The 17,001-nt window shown below is 39.3% G+C and overlaps 2 protein-coding genes across 4 annotated transcripts in view; one reads left to right on the top strand and one right to left on the bottom strand.

Annotated features, from left to right (window-relative positions):
• Positions 1–17,001, bottom strand: part of slc16a12.S (solute carrier family 16 member 12 S homeolog) — a 90,598-nt gene that overhangs the window by 39,197 nt on the left and 34,400 nt on the right. For 2 of the 3 annotated variants that reach the window (XM_041570484.1, XM_018226927.2), the window contains one exon: positions 14,395–14,654. In XM_041570484.1, coding sequence (XP_041426418.1) covers positions 14,395–14,654 — 260 coding nt within the window. 3 annotated transcript variants of the gene reach the window in all.
• LOC108697459 (interferon-induced protein with tetratricopeptide repeats 5) lies at positions 2,276–8,479 on the top strand. Its single transcript, XM_018227507.2, has 2 exons — positions 2,276–2,783; positions 5,658–8,479. The coding sequence occupies exons 1-2, from the start codon at positions 2,779–2,781 to the stop codon at positions 7,093–7,095; spliced, it is 1,443 nt and encodes a 480-aa protein (XP_018082996.1). The 5' UTR covers positions 2,276–2,778; the 3' UTR covers positions 7,096–8,479.

Below are 17,001 nucleotides of genomic sequence, written 5' to 3'. Positions count from 1 at the left end.
TAACATTTGCCATTGGATGTTTTAGTCGTGAGGGCCGGATTTACATAGGGGGTGCCCCTAGGCCTGCTGCCATTCGTCGCCCCATCTCCTGCACTTTATTCATGCACATAAGCAAATATTCATCATCGGGTCTGGAGCACTGGGGATTGGTACACAGGAAATTGTAAAAAAAACTATTGTATTTCCCACCCATCCCCAGTGTTTCTGAACCAATGTGGATGTGGTTGGGCGCCAAGCCGCCCCCTAAAATGCTGATGCCCTAGGCCCGGGCCTTGGTGGCCATTCCACAAATCCAGCACTGTGTCCATCTGCAAATATAGTCATTTCCATCCCAATTTACCATCATTAATGTATCACATAAAAGTGTCCAAAGACAGGACCCTGATTCACAGACTTTCATTGCATTTCACCACTCTAGTTAGTCAATAAATGTTCTGAACTTTATACTATATTTTATGGTAACATTCACTTGTAGTTTGGAGGAAACTGAAGGGCTGTACCCCCATTACATTATTTTAATGTTTTGATTTGTTTGTCTGGCCACAGCCCTATAATATCAGGTCACACAAACTGGCCACTAGACCAGGCCTACAGTTCACTACTTGTAAGGGGAGTGCAACATCGCAGAAAGGAATTTTGAAAGGGGAAGTGAGTTTTTGGCACAGAGACAGATTAAAATAGAGACCAAATAGATGCAGAATATGCAAGCAGAGGCAGCGACATTTCTTAGAAATAATACAGTGTAAAAATAAAATGCATTCACATTACTATACATGAGAAATAAATAAGGTTTCACACGAATAACCCTTCGAACAGCTTCCCCTTTTTACAATAGAAATGATGCTAATCTGATTGTCAGCAAAGTGTTCATAAACATGATGAGATTTCAGCTGATTGGAATCTAAATTTTTTATCATTAGCTAGAAATGTTGTTTCATACGTTTTCGGCTTTTGTACTAGCTAAGGTCCAGAATAACACTATAGAAATTAAACTCCATGCTTCTCTCAGCTGATATCATTTATCTAAAGGTTATGGAATAACTCACAATATAGCAGCCTGTAATTTGTCTAGGTCATTTCTAATGAGATAAATACAGTATAGGGTCAATATTTAATTAAATTTCTAAATAAAAATCAACAACATTGCCTACTTTAGTATCAATTCCCAGAAGAAGTAAGAGGTGACTCCTCTGCTTATTGGTCTGGTCAAATTGCCAATAGCAGCATGAAAGCCTAAAGGTGGCCATAGACGTACAGATAATATTGTACGAAACAAATTTTCGTCCGATATTCAGTGCGTGTATGGTGGAAAAAGAGCCGTCGATATCGGCAGAAGACTTGGATATTGGTCGGCTCGTCAATCGGGCTGGATGGAAAATTTTGATCGGGTGCCTTTGAAGGGAACCAAACATCGGCCATTGTTAGTGCTGAATCGTCAGATACAAATAGAATTCTATTGTTTCTTCCCGTATATCTACCTGTATATCTGACGATTCAGCTCTACACGTGTGTATTGAAATGAACAATCTTTCTTGGAAAGATCTTTTCCAAGAAAGATTGTAATTGTTACGTCTATGGCCACCTTAAGCTGTGATGCACTCCTGGAATAACATCTTGGCAGGGCCTTTTAATAACAGATTTGCTGGAGACCCACAATGATAATTAAGCACTCGGCAAGAGAGGACCTGCACGGAGGGGTGACTAACAAGTTAGGGGCATTTGCCTGGGGGGGAGGTAGGCCAGGGGGGAGGAGGGAGGGGGGCCTACGAGGGCAGGGGTTTTGCGCCGAAAGGGTTTTCTTCTCCTTTAAAGCTGAAATGAAGTTCCGACTATCCCCCCCTCTCATCTCTTATGTTTTGGGTTCAGTTTGTGTGGATTGTGGCCCTGCATATGATACCACAGAAACTCTAGCAACTTGCAACCTTAGGCTTAGCACTACACAGATTCTTCCCTATAAGACAGAGCTGTCAACCCCCGTCCTATTGTTTCAGGAGGTACCAGATGTTGGGCTCTGTCCCCGGTCTCCCATCACCTTATGCATTCCCCTGATTTCTGACTTTTTTCCATGATTTCTGATGATTTTTAGGCAGGGATGTAACTACCAAGGGTGCAGGCCCACACCCCCTAGGGTTGTCACCTGGCTGGTAAAAATGATGGTTGATCCCAATGTTATTATAGGGAAAAAAGATAAATAGATAGGAAGGCCAGTATTTATTTAAAGTAAAGGTGACAACCCTACCTGCACCCGGCCCTGAACCTGCTTAGTTACATGACTGTTTGCAGACAGTGCTGACAGTCTCCACGGTGTGCCAGTATTGGGGCTTATTTAACTCTTCTGAGCCTGCACCGGCACCAGCCTCCAGCCATGGAGATACAGTACTTACAACCTCACACAGGTCCCTCAATGCATTTGATTGATTATAATGATTTTGATATCTGCCTTATTTATGCCATTAGAAAATGGATCCTCAGGTTTACCCTTACACCACCAACCATTTAAAGTAACTGTATTTGTGACATAGGCGCAGCTACATAAGCAGGTTTGCAGCAAATAACTAATGTACTGTATGTCCCTGCTTTCTCAGCTTCTCCTTTGGTTTCATTTCACTTGAATATCAGCTGTTGGTGCCTATTGTTTAAGTTTCGATTCTGCCTTGTTCCCTCCCTGAACCACAATGACAGGGTCTCTATAAACAACAGCATCAGCCGCAGTAGGTCATTGTTCATTACCAGAAGCACAAGTAAACTGGTTTCTTTACAAGCAAACAAAAACAAACAATGAGGTAAGTATAGTCATAGTTATATTGTTTTAACTCGTTTTAGGTGATGCATTCAGGGTGATATGAATTACAGTAATTTATGATTTCCTAGTGCTTAAAGGAACAGTAAAAAAAAAATGAAAGTGTTTTAAAGTAATAAAAATATAATGCAGCGTTGCCCTGTTCTAGTAAAACTGCTGTGTTTGCATCAGAAACACTTCTATTGTTTATATAAATAAGCTGCTGTGTAGCAAAGGGGGCAGCCATTCAAAGGAGAAAAGGCTCAGGTTAGGCAGCAGATAAGCTCTGTAGAACCTAATGGTGTTATCTGTTATCTACTATGTAACCTGTGCCATAAAGCCTTTTTTCAATTTCTGCCATTGCTACACAGCAGCTTATTTATATAAACAACAGTCGTGTATCTGAAGCAAACAGAGCAGTTTTACCAGAGCAGGGCAACAGTACATGATATTTTCATTACTTTAAAACACTTTCTTTTTTTGGTGTTACTGTTCCTTTAATCTCAAATTAAAATCAAATTATTTGGGCACTGGGAATCAAATTATCTGCCTTGCAGGGACCAAACATGAAGTAGCTGCAGTTTCTCTCATTGCCCTGTTTAGTGCTTGTTTCAAGCTGCCTCTTTAAGCAAATATTTTATTTTTTCATTTCATTATTTTACCATTGATTTGCCAGGTATTTTCAGGTGCCTTGTTGTATGCAGGCATGGACCTCAAAGACTTGAAAAGAAAGTGAATCACATATATGTGCATGGTATTCTGGGGAACTGGTTCATGGCAGGAGTAGAGAAGACTGAAACTGTATTTTAATGGTACTTGGTCAGAACCAGCAGTGCAGAGAATAGCAAAAGACAGAAAGATGCTGTTTTAGCAATTACATGTACAAACAACTTCACAGTGACTGAAAAAAAAGTAATGAATATATATTTTAAAAGTTGTTTGTAATTACATTTGCTTTCATTATGCAAAATGTATGGCTTTACATTCTTTTTATTTTCCATGACAAGTCAGTGTAATAATCAGTGAATCTATACTCAGAAATATGTATTCCTTGTTCAGTAGTGTTCAGAAGGAAACTGGTCCAATATACAACATGATATGTAGCTGCAGTGGGAGTCAATAGATGTATATACATGGAAATGTGAATAAGAACAGGCTTTGATCACAGCAAACACAGTGATCCCTTGTGCGGGAAGTATGTTGGATGCTCCGTGTACAAACAGTGGAAGGTTCAGAGCACAGGAGCAGTATTGGGCACATGTATGGTGTAAAGCTCATCCTGTCAGCTTTGTATATTTCTATCCACTGACACGCAATCAGCTGATTTGTATGTATTATGCTTCCCAAGTATTTATTTAGAGACAACACCAGCTACTGATTAAAAAGTAATACTATTGATGTGGGCACATACATTTTTAGTTGCCATTCTTATGGTTAATTATTTAAAAAAGATCTAGTGCAGGAGAGTTAAGACCACTGCTTGGGTTGCCGACTGCCCAGTTTTTACCCAGATTTACTCACTGTTTTTTGGAATTCCTCATTTGGAAATCCAGACAAGATTTTTCATTGAAATCCAGGATCACACCATTGAATTGCTCAGTGATTGTTTTATTAAGCCCATATGTATCCGCAAAAAGGGCAACTTTTGGGCCCCTCCTGGCCCTTAGTAAACCTGAAACATATGGATACATTTGGGCTTAATAAAACACTGACTTCACAGAGCAATTCAATGGTGTGCTCCTGGATTTCTTTTTGCAATTATACTTGACCCCATGCAAGGGAGGAGTCTTCTGGTAGAGCACCCAGCACTTTCAACTATTCGTGTAGAGCATTCCACTATCATGCAGGACTTTTAATTGAATGATGAGGCAATAAGCCATTCACTTATTTATTGCCATAACCCACCCCTGACGGCATAGACCCACCCCTGATATGTCCCCTTTCCCCGACAATATAATCAACCTGCCCCCTGTCCAGACTAGCAAGTTGCAAAAGGTGGCAACCCTAGCCATTCCTGCAATGAGAAGCAGTGCAGCAGGTTACTACGGGTTGCAGAAAACCTACACCCTGGTAACTTTAGGGGGCACATTCACTCGAGTGAAGGAATAGAATAAAATAAACTTTGAATTTCGAATGATTTTTTTGGCTACTTCGACCATCGAATTGGCTACTTCGACCTTCGAATCGAACGATTTGAACAAAAAATCGTTCGACTATTTGACCATTCGATAGTCGAAGTACTATCTCTTTAAAAAAACTACTTCGGCAAGTAAAACCTACCAAACATCAATGTTAGCCTATGAGGAAGGTCCCCATAGGCTTTCAACACATTTTTGGTTGAAGGAAAATCATTAGATCGATGGATTAAAATCCTTCGAATCGTTCGATTCTAAGGATTTAATCATTTGATCGATTGATTTTTCCTTTGATCGTTCGATCGAACGAATTGTGGTAAATCCTTTGACTTTGATATTCGAAGTCGATGGATTTAACTGCGACAGTCGAATATCGAGGGTTAATTAACCATCAATATTCGACCCTAAGTATATGTGCCCCCAAGAGTCCAAATAAAGTTTTTCAAACTGGAAATTTGTCTCTTCTACTGCACTAGCAAGGTGGCCCTGTCTGCAGTTTGAATGTGGTAAGAACATAGTCTTGCGTCATCCACTAATCTTGGTTTGTATACAAAATAATGTGCAAGTTAGGGGTGTGCCAGGGGACATCAATATGCTACCAACCTCCCACCCCTCCTGAACCCAGTGCTGCTAAACATAGAGAGGGCTTTTGTGCTTGTTTTATTGCACTTTGTTCCTTGAACCATTTTAGTAAATGAGCCCTGAGTGTCTCAAATACTTTTTGTATTTTATTGTATTTACAGTGAGTCCCAGGATACACTGAAATCCCGTTTGGAAGAGCTGAAGTGCCACTTTACATGGGGGCTACAGGAAAAGGATTTTGAAATTAAAGAACTGGAAGAAAGACTTAAAATTCAACTGGTATATTTAAACAAGAATCTTAAAGGCAGGTTATATAACCTGTTGGCCTATATAAACCACTTGAAGAATAATTATACAGAGGCTATTGCGAATCTCCAAAAAGCAGAGGATATTCTTCAAGAGTCTAATGTTTCTGAGACCGACATGAAATATCTGCTGACCTTCTCCAATTACGCATGGGTCTATTACTGTCTTAATAACAGTGAAAGGTCCAAGCTCTTTATTGACAAGATAAATACTATCCATACACAATCAAAAGAACTTAAAGATCTTGTGCAATCTGAAACCTATGGAGAAGAAGGATGGGCTCTGCTGAAATGTTGTGGCCAATATTTGGGGAAAGCAAAAGACTGTTTTGAAAAGGCTCTGAAAGGGAATCCGGATGATCCTGAATGGAATACTGAAATGGCAACTGTAGTTTATCGTCTGGAGGGATTCCGAGGTAGGGAATGTACCGATTTAAAATGTTTGTCATTCCAGTTATTGGAACGGGCAGTTAAGCTGGACCCAAAGAACTCTGTGATTAAGGTGCTTTTGGCTTTAAAACTACAGGAGTTAAAGAAACACGAAGATGCAATGAAGCATATTAAGGGTGCCTTAGAACTCACACCAGATCTTCCATATATGCTTCGCTATGTTGCCAAATTTTACAGGCGAGCAGGAAAGTTTGAGGAAGCTATTAAACTTCTGAAGAAGGCTGTAAATATAACTCCTACTTCTGGTTTTCTCCATTATCAGCTGGGGCTGTGCTACAGACAAATGCTCATACACAAAAAGAAAACAGGAAGAGGTAATTACAGAGGTCCACATATGCAAGAAATAAGAGATCTAACGGAAAAGGCAATATTTAACTTTGAAATGGTGCTGGAAGTGAAAAGAACATGCCTGCATGTACATTTCGATTTAGCGGATATGTACTCCAGATCAGATCAACATAAAAAAGCAGAGGAGACCTATAAAAAGGCCACAGAGCTAACAACCATTCCGGAATATGAACAACAACAAGCCCACTTACATTATGGGACATTTCTGGAGAAATGGAAGAAATCTGAAAATGAAGCTGTAGAACAGTACAAGGAAGGGCTGAGGATTCCTGAGCAGAATAAACACAGGGAAGAGTGTGAGACGTCTCTGAGAAGGATAGCCAATCATAGGGTAGAGAGAAACCCCAGGGATGCTTCAGGGCTCGCTTTGCTTGGGTTCATCAGTAAAGAAAACCAGGATAAATCAAATGCCATGAAATGGTATGAAAAAGCTTTAAAGAGTGATCCATCCAATGATGAATATCTGAGTGTTCTCTTTGATTTGAAGCTAAAATGAAGAAAATGAGTTGAAGACACCTGTATTGCTACATGGACATATAATCATGAACTCAATTAGTTCTGGTCTGTACTTTACATATTAGCAGTTTGTAGTGATGGGCGAATTTATTCACCAGGCATGGATTTGCTGTGAATTTCCGCACTTCACCGACTGTGAATGTTTTCACGAAACTGTCACAATTTGCCGCGGAAAATTGTCGCTCGCATCATAATTGTCACCAGTCAAAATTATTTTGATGCCCATTGACTTCAATGTTCATGAATTTGTTCGGAGTTTTGCAGATTTTTCGGCTCAGCAAAATGGGACAGATTCACTCATTACTTGCAGTTTGGCCTACATGCTGCAGTTTCACATATAATATGCAGAGCTGGGCCAAGTAGTATTTGTGGCCATGGCAATACTGTACTACTTGTCCAATGATCTGCACAATTGCCCCACATTGCTAAATGCTGCTCTCCCCACTGCCTGCTCTCCACTCTCTCAATTACACCCCCAATAATGGCACCCAACCTTAGTTCTGGACCTGATAATATCAGTGCAAAATAAATCATACTACACTAGAAAATCATAAAGTTCAGAGGAGTCACTCACAGTTACAACTATGGGACCTGTTATCCAGAATGCTTGGGAACTAGGGTTTTCCAGATAACAGGTTGTTCCATAATTTGGATCTTCTATAAAATCATGTAAACATTAAATAAACCCAACAGGCTAGTTTTGCTTCCAATAAGGATTAATTGTATCTTAATTTGGATCAAGTACAAGCTACTGTTTTATTACTACACTGAAAAATGGTATTCTAAAACATCTGGATTTTTTGATTATAATGGAGTCTATGGGCAATGGCCTTTCTGTTATTCAGAGCTTTCTCCGTTTCCGGATAACAGATCCGATACTTTTTATTTACTCTTTATTGGGCCACTGTTTGGTCTGTGCAATATCTCGCTATATATTCCTATATGCAAGATGATGATTTCTGTCACTGAAACTTATATTTTATAATAAATAATGCACCCACTGTTGTAAAAAATGAGGATATTAGAAATCACCTTCGGAATTCCAGGACCTGTATAAAAGCACTTGGCTTTCGGCCTCCCACTTTGATATGGTCATGGAACTACTTGCTGAATTATAATATTCTTATATTTTACATCGGGGGGTACATTATTCACTATATATATTTGTACAGAGCTCTAAAGTCACATATCTTTAAGGGTTTCGATTTGGTTCCTCTAAACAGTTAATGGTTTGGCTGAATCTGAATTCTTCAAAAAATGCTGATTGGACTGATTCTTAAACCTTATCCTGGCTTTAGTGATACAGGTATGGGACCTCTTATCCAGAATGCTCGGGACCTGGGGTTTTCCGGATTATGGATCTTTCAGTAATTTGGATCTTCATAATTTAAGAAAGCTAGAAAATCATTTAAATATTAAATAAACCCAATAGGCTGGTTTTGCTTACAATAAGGATTAATTATATCTTAGTTGGGAACAAGTACAAGGTACTGTTTTATTATTACAGAGAAAATTTAAAATTTGGATTATTTAGATAAAATCGAGTGTATTGGAGACAGCCTTTCTGTAATTTCGAACTGTCTCGATAACGGGTTTCCGGATCCCATATCTGTACTTATTTGTGTTTAATATACTATACAATATATACAGGCGGTTATTGTTACACAAGAGATAGAATTCTTAGCACTATCACCCTGCCAATTTGAAAAGTGTTTAAAAAAGAACGAACATTGGGGAATATTTATCAAAGATTTATCAAATTTCCGCCACTCTCCATTCATTTCTATGGGATTTATCAAAGGATGAACTTCCACTTTCACCCATTGATAAATACTCTTATAAAAATCCCATAGAAATGAATGAGGAGTGGCGGAATTTCACTCTAGTGGACTGTGGTGATCTCTAACTTCACTCTTTCATAAATATCTCACATTGTGTTACCGCTACTTAGCTATTTATCTTTTAATTAACAAGACGTAATTGTTGCTATCACTAGGCAAAGTACAAGTACAAAGTACTCCCATAGCAGTTCTACACATATTACAATACACTCTTGTGCAACACTTCTTTATTCATCTCAGTGAACTCCCCCAACAGTTGTATATACAGTATATCTCAATAGGCTCCCACAACACATATATATATCTCAATGTTCTTCCCAACACTTGTATATATATATCTCAATGTGCTCCTCCAACAAGTATATATAAATAAATATAAACAATCCCTGCTTTGTTTAAAGGGTAAGGCATTTTTCAGTAGCAGTATGCACAAAATGTCGCTGTCTTAAATTTATTGATAATGGGTTGAGTGCAGAGGACTCTTGTATTTGTCTATATGTATTTTGTGGTCACAGCCTCATTGCACCCCCGCCTAATGGTATTATAAATTAGTGGTGAGCACAATTTTCCCTTGTTTGTTATATAAATATATATCTCAATGTGCTCCCCAATACTTATGTATCACAATGCACTCCTCCACCAATTGTATTAATAAAATCATTGCACTCCCTTATCTGCTCAGTAATAACCCCCCCCCACTATTTTCTGTTTAAGCATATATTTTGTTATAGTTCTGCTGTTCTATGTTAACTCACTTCTAAGTTAGCTTTGGAATGTTATATGGAATAACACACTGTTCTGGGAAAGTATCAATAAATGGGGTGTGTGGAGGGAGAGCGGCTCCTGGGAAGTCACTATTCCACCAATTAACATGTATTGTATAATCACTACTGAAAAGTTATTATGACAACTAAGTTATGTAACTCTATGTGATGTGACTATATAAATAACTTAAACCTGGGAGCCTATTTCTCTCTCTGGGATTGGCTCCTTACATGTCAGCTCTATAAGGAACCTTAATTAGTCCTTAAGGTACAGTAGGAACTGAATATTCCTCTCTGGCTGAACCATAACCTGTTCCTGAATCCCATTGCATGGACAAAAGATGCCAAGAGGTAGGACTTATACTTTCCACCTTCCATAGAGTGGGATATCAAGGCAGGGGACCCAGTCCCAAAGAAGAGGTGGGTATCTATATCTGTGAATCTATACCGCTGAACAGTGTAGGTCTCTATATAATTAAATCACATAAAATAGCCCATATGTATAAAACTGTTTCACATAAATAAAGCTTTTTCTAAAACAAAATACTTTACTAGCGCAATTGGATAATTCTATATTGAAATACTGTGTGGCGTGAGCTATTAGACCTAAATGTCAATGAAAACCTGACACCCAACTCCCGCATGAAGAAAGAATATAGAGAGAGATGCCAGGAAAGGGATAATGAAGAGTAACTTGATTATTTTTTTAACTGATTATATTTATAAAGTTTCTTATTTCAGTATGATGAAGTTTTTATTACATCTTCATACTCATAATAGTTCCCCTTCAAGAAGTACTTAATGCCCCCACCCTGAGAAAGTGGAGATCTGCTTTTTATATAACATACCATAAATCATCTGTTATTTGATTCTAGATAGTGATGCATCCACTTTCTTATTTACTGGGCCTGGCTTAAAGCTAAGATGTACTTTATGACGAGACCAGTGACTTCTATAGGAACAAAGTACTTTTATCTGATTTTGTGTTTGGCAAATGCACTTTGCAAATTAGCACATGTGTTAGAAAAGAGCCCTTGAATCAGGGTTGCCATATGGATTGGTGGAGCCCCATACAATTGCCTGGTCACACCCCAACCTGCCTAACCCACTCCCAATGTGCCAAAATCCTTCCCCCCCTCCCCCATTTGCAGTTAACTTCACCCCTTTGGCAGCAGTAGAGGGAAAAGTCCTGCATTGGGTCAGGTACCTGCAGAATACCTGCAAAGTGGTCGAGTTTCAGACAAAATGTCCCTGATTCCTTGACCGTGCAGGCAGTCCTAGTGTAACCCAGTTGGGTACCCAACAAAGGTGCGGGCTTGATCCAGTTTTTAAACATTTTTTGCTAAGATTCAACACTAGAGTGACATCACTTCTGGTCAAATGTCACTTTTGCGTGTCCCCTGAGTTGGAAGGTTAGTTGGCCTATTGCGGTCGGGTAGCGGGAACATACGGGTTAAATTGTGGGTAGTGTGTTCGGATTGCAGGTACAGGTTTCAAAAAATGGACCCACGCAGGACTCTAGTCCAGGTCCCTCTGTTTCCTGCAGGAATCCTGCCTGCCTGCTATCTGATGAATATGATGCCTTTCACTGACAAGAGTTATCATATATGTGACTTGAAGGGGAGCTACAGAACAAAGAAGTTGTAGGATGAGAAATAATTGTACCATACATTGTGTAGCTTCATTGTTATCAATTTAATGGCTTTACTCATTGACATCCACTGACCCACCCCAAATCCATTCAAGTAAGTGGCACTGCGTCCCAGTCCTGAATCAGGAAGACTTCATCGACTGATCTCTCACAGCGTCTTCTCGCCATGATAATGTGCATTTAGCCTGATGTTAAAGGAAAATGGGAAAGTGTCCCAGATATGAAGCTGTACAGCTGCTTCTGGGTAATAGTTATACTTAAGGCACAAGGTATTCTCCTTGGTTGAGAAAATCAATACCAAACCCTTTACTCGTGTCCATCCGTGGCTTTATTACGTGCAGTCTCTGTGCAGCCGCTGTGCAACTCAAGCTTATTCGATTTTGTCAATTTCCGCTCTGTGCAATTGTATAGAACCTTCCCTGATCAATATTGGCTTTCCCCAGATATAAATTGTGCCAACGGTAGATTCCAGAGTAAGTCCTGCTGGTTTGTAATTGCATGGGAAAGATGCTGAACAATGGAAATGTGTTTGTTCTTGGCTCAATTCAGTACCTACATCTCTTTTTAGCTTATTGCATTGAGACAGGACACATCTCCATTAGTCCAGACTTCTTGCTTTATATCAGAGGAGCGCACAACTGTGGCCTGGGGATTCTTCTTTATCCTATTTATTATTTTAGCCAGACCCAAAAGAATAGAGCAGAATATCATGGAGAATCCACTAAGTAGGAATGCTGCTGTGTAGTCACCGGTCGTGTCCACCAGCCAACCTGAACAAGGAAAAAATATCATATATCAGCTTGACATTAAGTAATATTTTTCACATTTGGTACTTGAATAATTAATTGTAGCTGTTGGGGAAAACTCTAAGAAAACATTGTTTGTTTCAGCAGTTTATAATCGATTGTTCCCTTAAACAGCCATGCAAGTGTGAGAATCCCAGTTATATGTACAAACATACCTTCTCTTCCTCTCTCTCTATATATATATATAGCGATGCAATCACTCGATAAGCAATACGGCACTTTCAATATGAGAGTCCACTATTTGCATTCATGACTATGTAAATACTTTTGCAGCTGCTGAATGGTGATAAAAGAATATCTGCCAATGTGGTTAATGATGTAATACTGCTATAGTAGCTGGTGTAGTATTGGAGTAGGCCAATGCTTTCTTTTTGGATTTCTTACATCAGGGTAAAAACAAAAACTGTGGTACTGTGTTAGCCAGTAGCAAAAATTACAAATAAAAAAAAACAAATACAAAAAGTATTGAAGAAGTGATACATATATTGACTAACAATAAAAATACATTGCAACCTTTCAGAGCACCAAGGCCCCTTTGTCAGGCAAAATACCAATGAAAGTTGGAAAGGCATTTCGTTTTTGCCTGATGGTGCTCTGAATGCTTGCAATGTATTTTTATCGTTAACCAATACAGGTGTCACTTCTGCAATACTTTTTGTATTTGTTTGTTTTTATATTTGTGATTCTCATGGAGAAGATTGCAAGCTTGCTGGTTTTTAAATGGGCACAGGTATCAGTATGGGTTAATGTCACTGCACACTATTGTACTCTACTGGAATGAATGGGCTCCATGAAATTGTTTATTCTCTTACGGTCAAATAAATAAGAAAGGGGAATGCACGAGTGCAAGAGTGTAAAATCTCTTACAAAAAAATGTATGTAAACATAGTCAGATTATTCTGCATTTCACATTGAAGGACAAGGAAAGGTAAAAAAATAAAATCCCATTTTTACATTCTTTAATGAAAAATAACCCTTTCTCCAATATACTTTAATTAAAAAATGTGTACAGTCTTTAAAAGAAACCTGACTGTATGCAGTGAAATTCTCCCTTCATTTACTGCTGTGGATAGGAATTGTCAGATGTTGAGCAGGGAAACAATCATACTTATGAACAGCAGGGGGAGCCCCCGCCTTACTTCCCAGCCATGCAGAATTCAAGCAGCTTTGTTTATGACGATCCCTAAGCAGCCCAGACCACACTGAGCATGTGCTTCAGGGTCAGGCCAAGATGTTTAAAGGACCAGTAACATCAAAAAAAAATGTTTAAAAACACAAAGACAAATGAAACTTTTAAAAAGCAAAGCCTTTTTAAACATTTTTTTTTATGTTACTGGTCCTTTAACAAAGTTACAAGATGACAGCCCCCGGTGGCCAACTTTGAAAGCATAAATAATTTGTTTGATTAGGCTTGTGGTGCAGTAAGTTCATGTTTATGTTTAGTATACAAAATACAGCATTTCTAGCCTTATTCTATTTTAGACTTTCCTTGTCCTTTAATTCTCTATTTTTAATGGTTTCTGAGATAGCAGCAGTTTTAGGTGGCTAATACCAGGCTTATGCTTTAGAAGTCTTTCTGTAATATTTGCCTACACAGTTAAGGTGGCCATACATGGGCATTAAAGCTGCCGATATCAGTCCTTTAGACCTACTCAGCATCTTATCTGCCAACGGGTCTCCCCAACTGATATCAGGCCAAAAATTGGCTACATATCGATTGGGAAGTTTTGATTTTTCTGGCGATCAAGGACCGTATTGTCTAGTTGATGCGGTCCTACTATTCGTTGGTTCCCATTCTCTTCGATGTAATCCGATTGTTTGGCCGTAGGGCCGAGCGTTCAGATTAACCCAATATCTCCCTGCTGTGGGTGGGCATATCAGATCTGCTCGTTTGGTGAGGTCGCGGCTCTTATAGTGTATGGTCACATTTAGGGCTCTTACACATGGGTGTTTTTTTTTTCCTGTGTTTCTTATGCGTTTAACACACGTTTAAATGCAGGTTTGAGTGCAAATAAACAAATTCACTATTTGATTCCATTGTATTCTGCCTGGCTGTACACATGAGCGTTCTTAGTTGCTTGTGTTTCAGTGTATTTGTTTAGACGCAGCATGCTGCATATCAATAGAATAGAGGCTTTTGTTTGGAACAGGGATAAAAAGCATCAGTTTTATTATGCCAACTTCAGCTGGCTGCTAAGTGTGCATTACCAAACCTACCTGCAATAGGCGGGCTCAACAAATAGGGCACTGCATGCAGGAAGAACACCACCCCCAAGGCAGAGGACAAGTTGGAAGTTCCTACGACATCTCCAGTAATGACAGGAATGAGAGCCACATAGGCCCCATCAAAGTAGCCAAACATGACAGAAAAAGGCACCAGCAACTGGAAGCATGTCAGGATAGGAAGAAACAGGCAGCAGAGGCCATCCAGCCCCACGGCTATGAGGTAGCAGCAGTATCGATGCTTCTTTAGGAACCTAGGAAACATGAAGAAACATTTTAGGTCATTGATCAATAATCATGATGCAATATCATTAAATACAATGCATTATATACTAAGCATGCATATTATGAATAGCACTCTTCTGTTACTGGCTACTGTACTACTACCATGCAGGGGGAATGCATGAGAAAATGCTGATGTGTATGCATTCTTAAAGTGTCTTCTGCCTACATACATACACCTGAATCACATGCACAAAGTGGGGCTCATTTATCAACACTGGGCAATTTTGCCCATGGGCAGTTACCTATAGCAACCAATCAGTGATTAGCTGTTTGAAACCAGCTGCAAATAGAACAATGAATGCAGCAATCTGATTGGTTGCCATGGGTTACTGCCCATGGGCAAATTTGCCCAGTGTTGATAAATGACCCCCATTATGTCATTGCACCAAACATTTGCTTAAACTTGCAGGCGGATGCTAAATTACATCTGTGTAGATGAAAAAAAAAGTATTTAGCTATATTATTTAGTGGGCGCCCACTATTATACTGGAATTAGGGAAACTAAATTGTGGGTAAAGAACATTGCTTTAGCTTCATGTCTGTTGGATGGCAAAAGCATAATCTATGAATAATCCATTAGAGGGCACTGTATCTTCACATATCTTACTCCAAGAGGATCTCCTATGTGCTGAATGTGTTTAAAGAACAAATTATATTTACATCTGATCATCTAATAATCAGACAGACTGGGCCAGGGGGACACTGGCAAAAAAACCCAGTGGACCCGGCCTGAATCAGTCCCTTTCGACACAGGCCCACTCCCCTGCCCAGACTGTCAGGTTCAGACTGGAGCATTGGGGGCCCATCGGGGCTGTAACAAGGGCCCACCTAGTAGTCACTGGGGGCTCCTTCTGGACATCCAAACTCCTGCGCCCCCCAAGTGCCAGTGCATTGCGGCTAATCTTTTTCTTTAGGGCAGCCAATCTGACGAACGGGTCTGGGCCGGCGGCCCACCAGGTTTTTTCTTGGTGTCCCTCCGGCCCAGTCCAAACGGGTGGAAGGCCCCTCACTTTGCAAGGCAGGTCCTTGAAGTTGAAGTCCCGGTGGGCCCTGGACGCCCCAGTCTGACCCGCTAATGATAACAGGCCCATATTGAAACATGATTAACAACTGAGGCCACCTTTCAATAAATATAACCAGATACACACACATGCAAAACTTAACATCCCATGTAAAGATGGCTATGTATATGTACATATTTGTTCAAATCATGCAGCATTGTATATTCTTCCCCTATGTTTATCTCAATATACTTAAAGTCACATGACTTGGGGCAGCTGGGAAATTGACAATAAGTCTAGCCCCCTGTCAGATTTCAAAATTGAATATTAAAAAATCTGTTTGCTCTTTTGAGAAATTGATTTTTTTCCCCATGACAGTATATCTTTAGCCTGTGAAACAAAATCTATTATGTTTATGAAAAATATTGAAACATAAAGATGGCTATGTACATATTGTACATTATTACTGATCTATTTTACAGTGAAATGCAAATATTAAAGGGGTAGTTTACCTTCAAGTTTTAGTATGCTATAGAATGGCCAATTCCTTTTCTGCCTCTTTCCAGCTTTTAAGTGGTGATCACTGACCCCAGTAACTAAAAACTTGTTTTATCGTCTTTACTCAGACCCTCTCCTATTCCTCTTTTGGACCCGAGCAACCAGATTGATGCTGAATTTTCAAACTGAAGAGTTCCATAAAAAATAAGCTAAATAAATAATAAAAATGAAAAACTACCAATAGTAAAAAATTAAGATCAAATGCTGTCTGAATATCACTGTCTACATAATACTAAAAGTTATTTAGCTTTTAGCATTACTTATTTAGTATTTTTAATTGCTGAAAACCAAATAAATATGGTAAATAACCACTATTGTGACTTTTTTAAAATTTGCATCCTATTAGTAAATGAGTCCCTTGTTACTGTGAAAAAAACAAAACAAATATTGTATAAAAGGAAAGATTAGGTCTAAATTCTCTTGAAAATGTAGTTCCATAAAAAGCAGCAATGCAAAAGGTAATCTGTAGATGGTGCTGTTTAGCCTATATGCTGCATGTAATCTATATTTAGGTGATTCTATTTTGGTGCAGGGGTTGCCCTTAGTCTCATTCAGCAGAAACATAATTTATGTTCTAAAGGTTCATATGCACAAGGAGTTAAATCATGCTTATTTAAAGGTGGATTCAACCCGTTGTTTAAAAAAACCCTCCCCCCTACCCTGGGTAGGCTCCCTCCTTCCTCCCCCCTGACTTTCAGCGCATGCGCAGTGGTTCGGGACAGGAGATTAACTCCAACTGTGCAAGCACCGAAACTTC

This window comes from Xenopus laevis, chromosome 7S (assembly GCF_017654675.1).
Source record: "Xenopus laevis strain J_2021 chromosome 7S, Xenopus_laevis_v10.1, whole genome shotgun sequence".
In the NCBI taxonomy this organism is placed as follows: domain Eukaryota; kingdom Metazoa; phylum Chordata; class Amphibia; order Anura; family Pipidae; genus Xenopus; species Xenopus laevis.
This window is presented reverse-complemented; position numbering and strand designations above follow the sequence as displayed.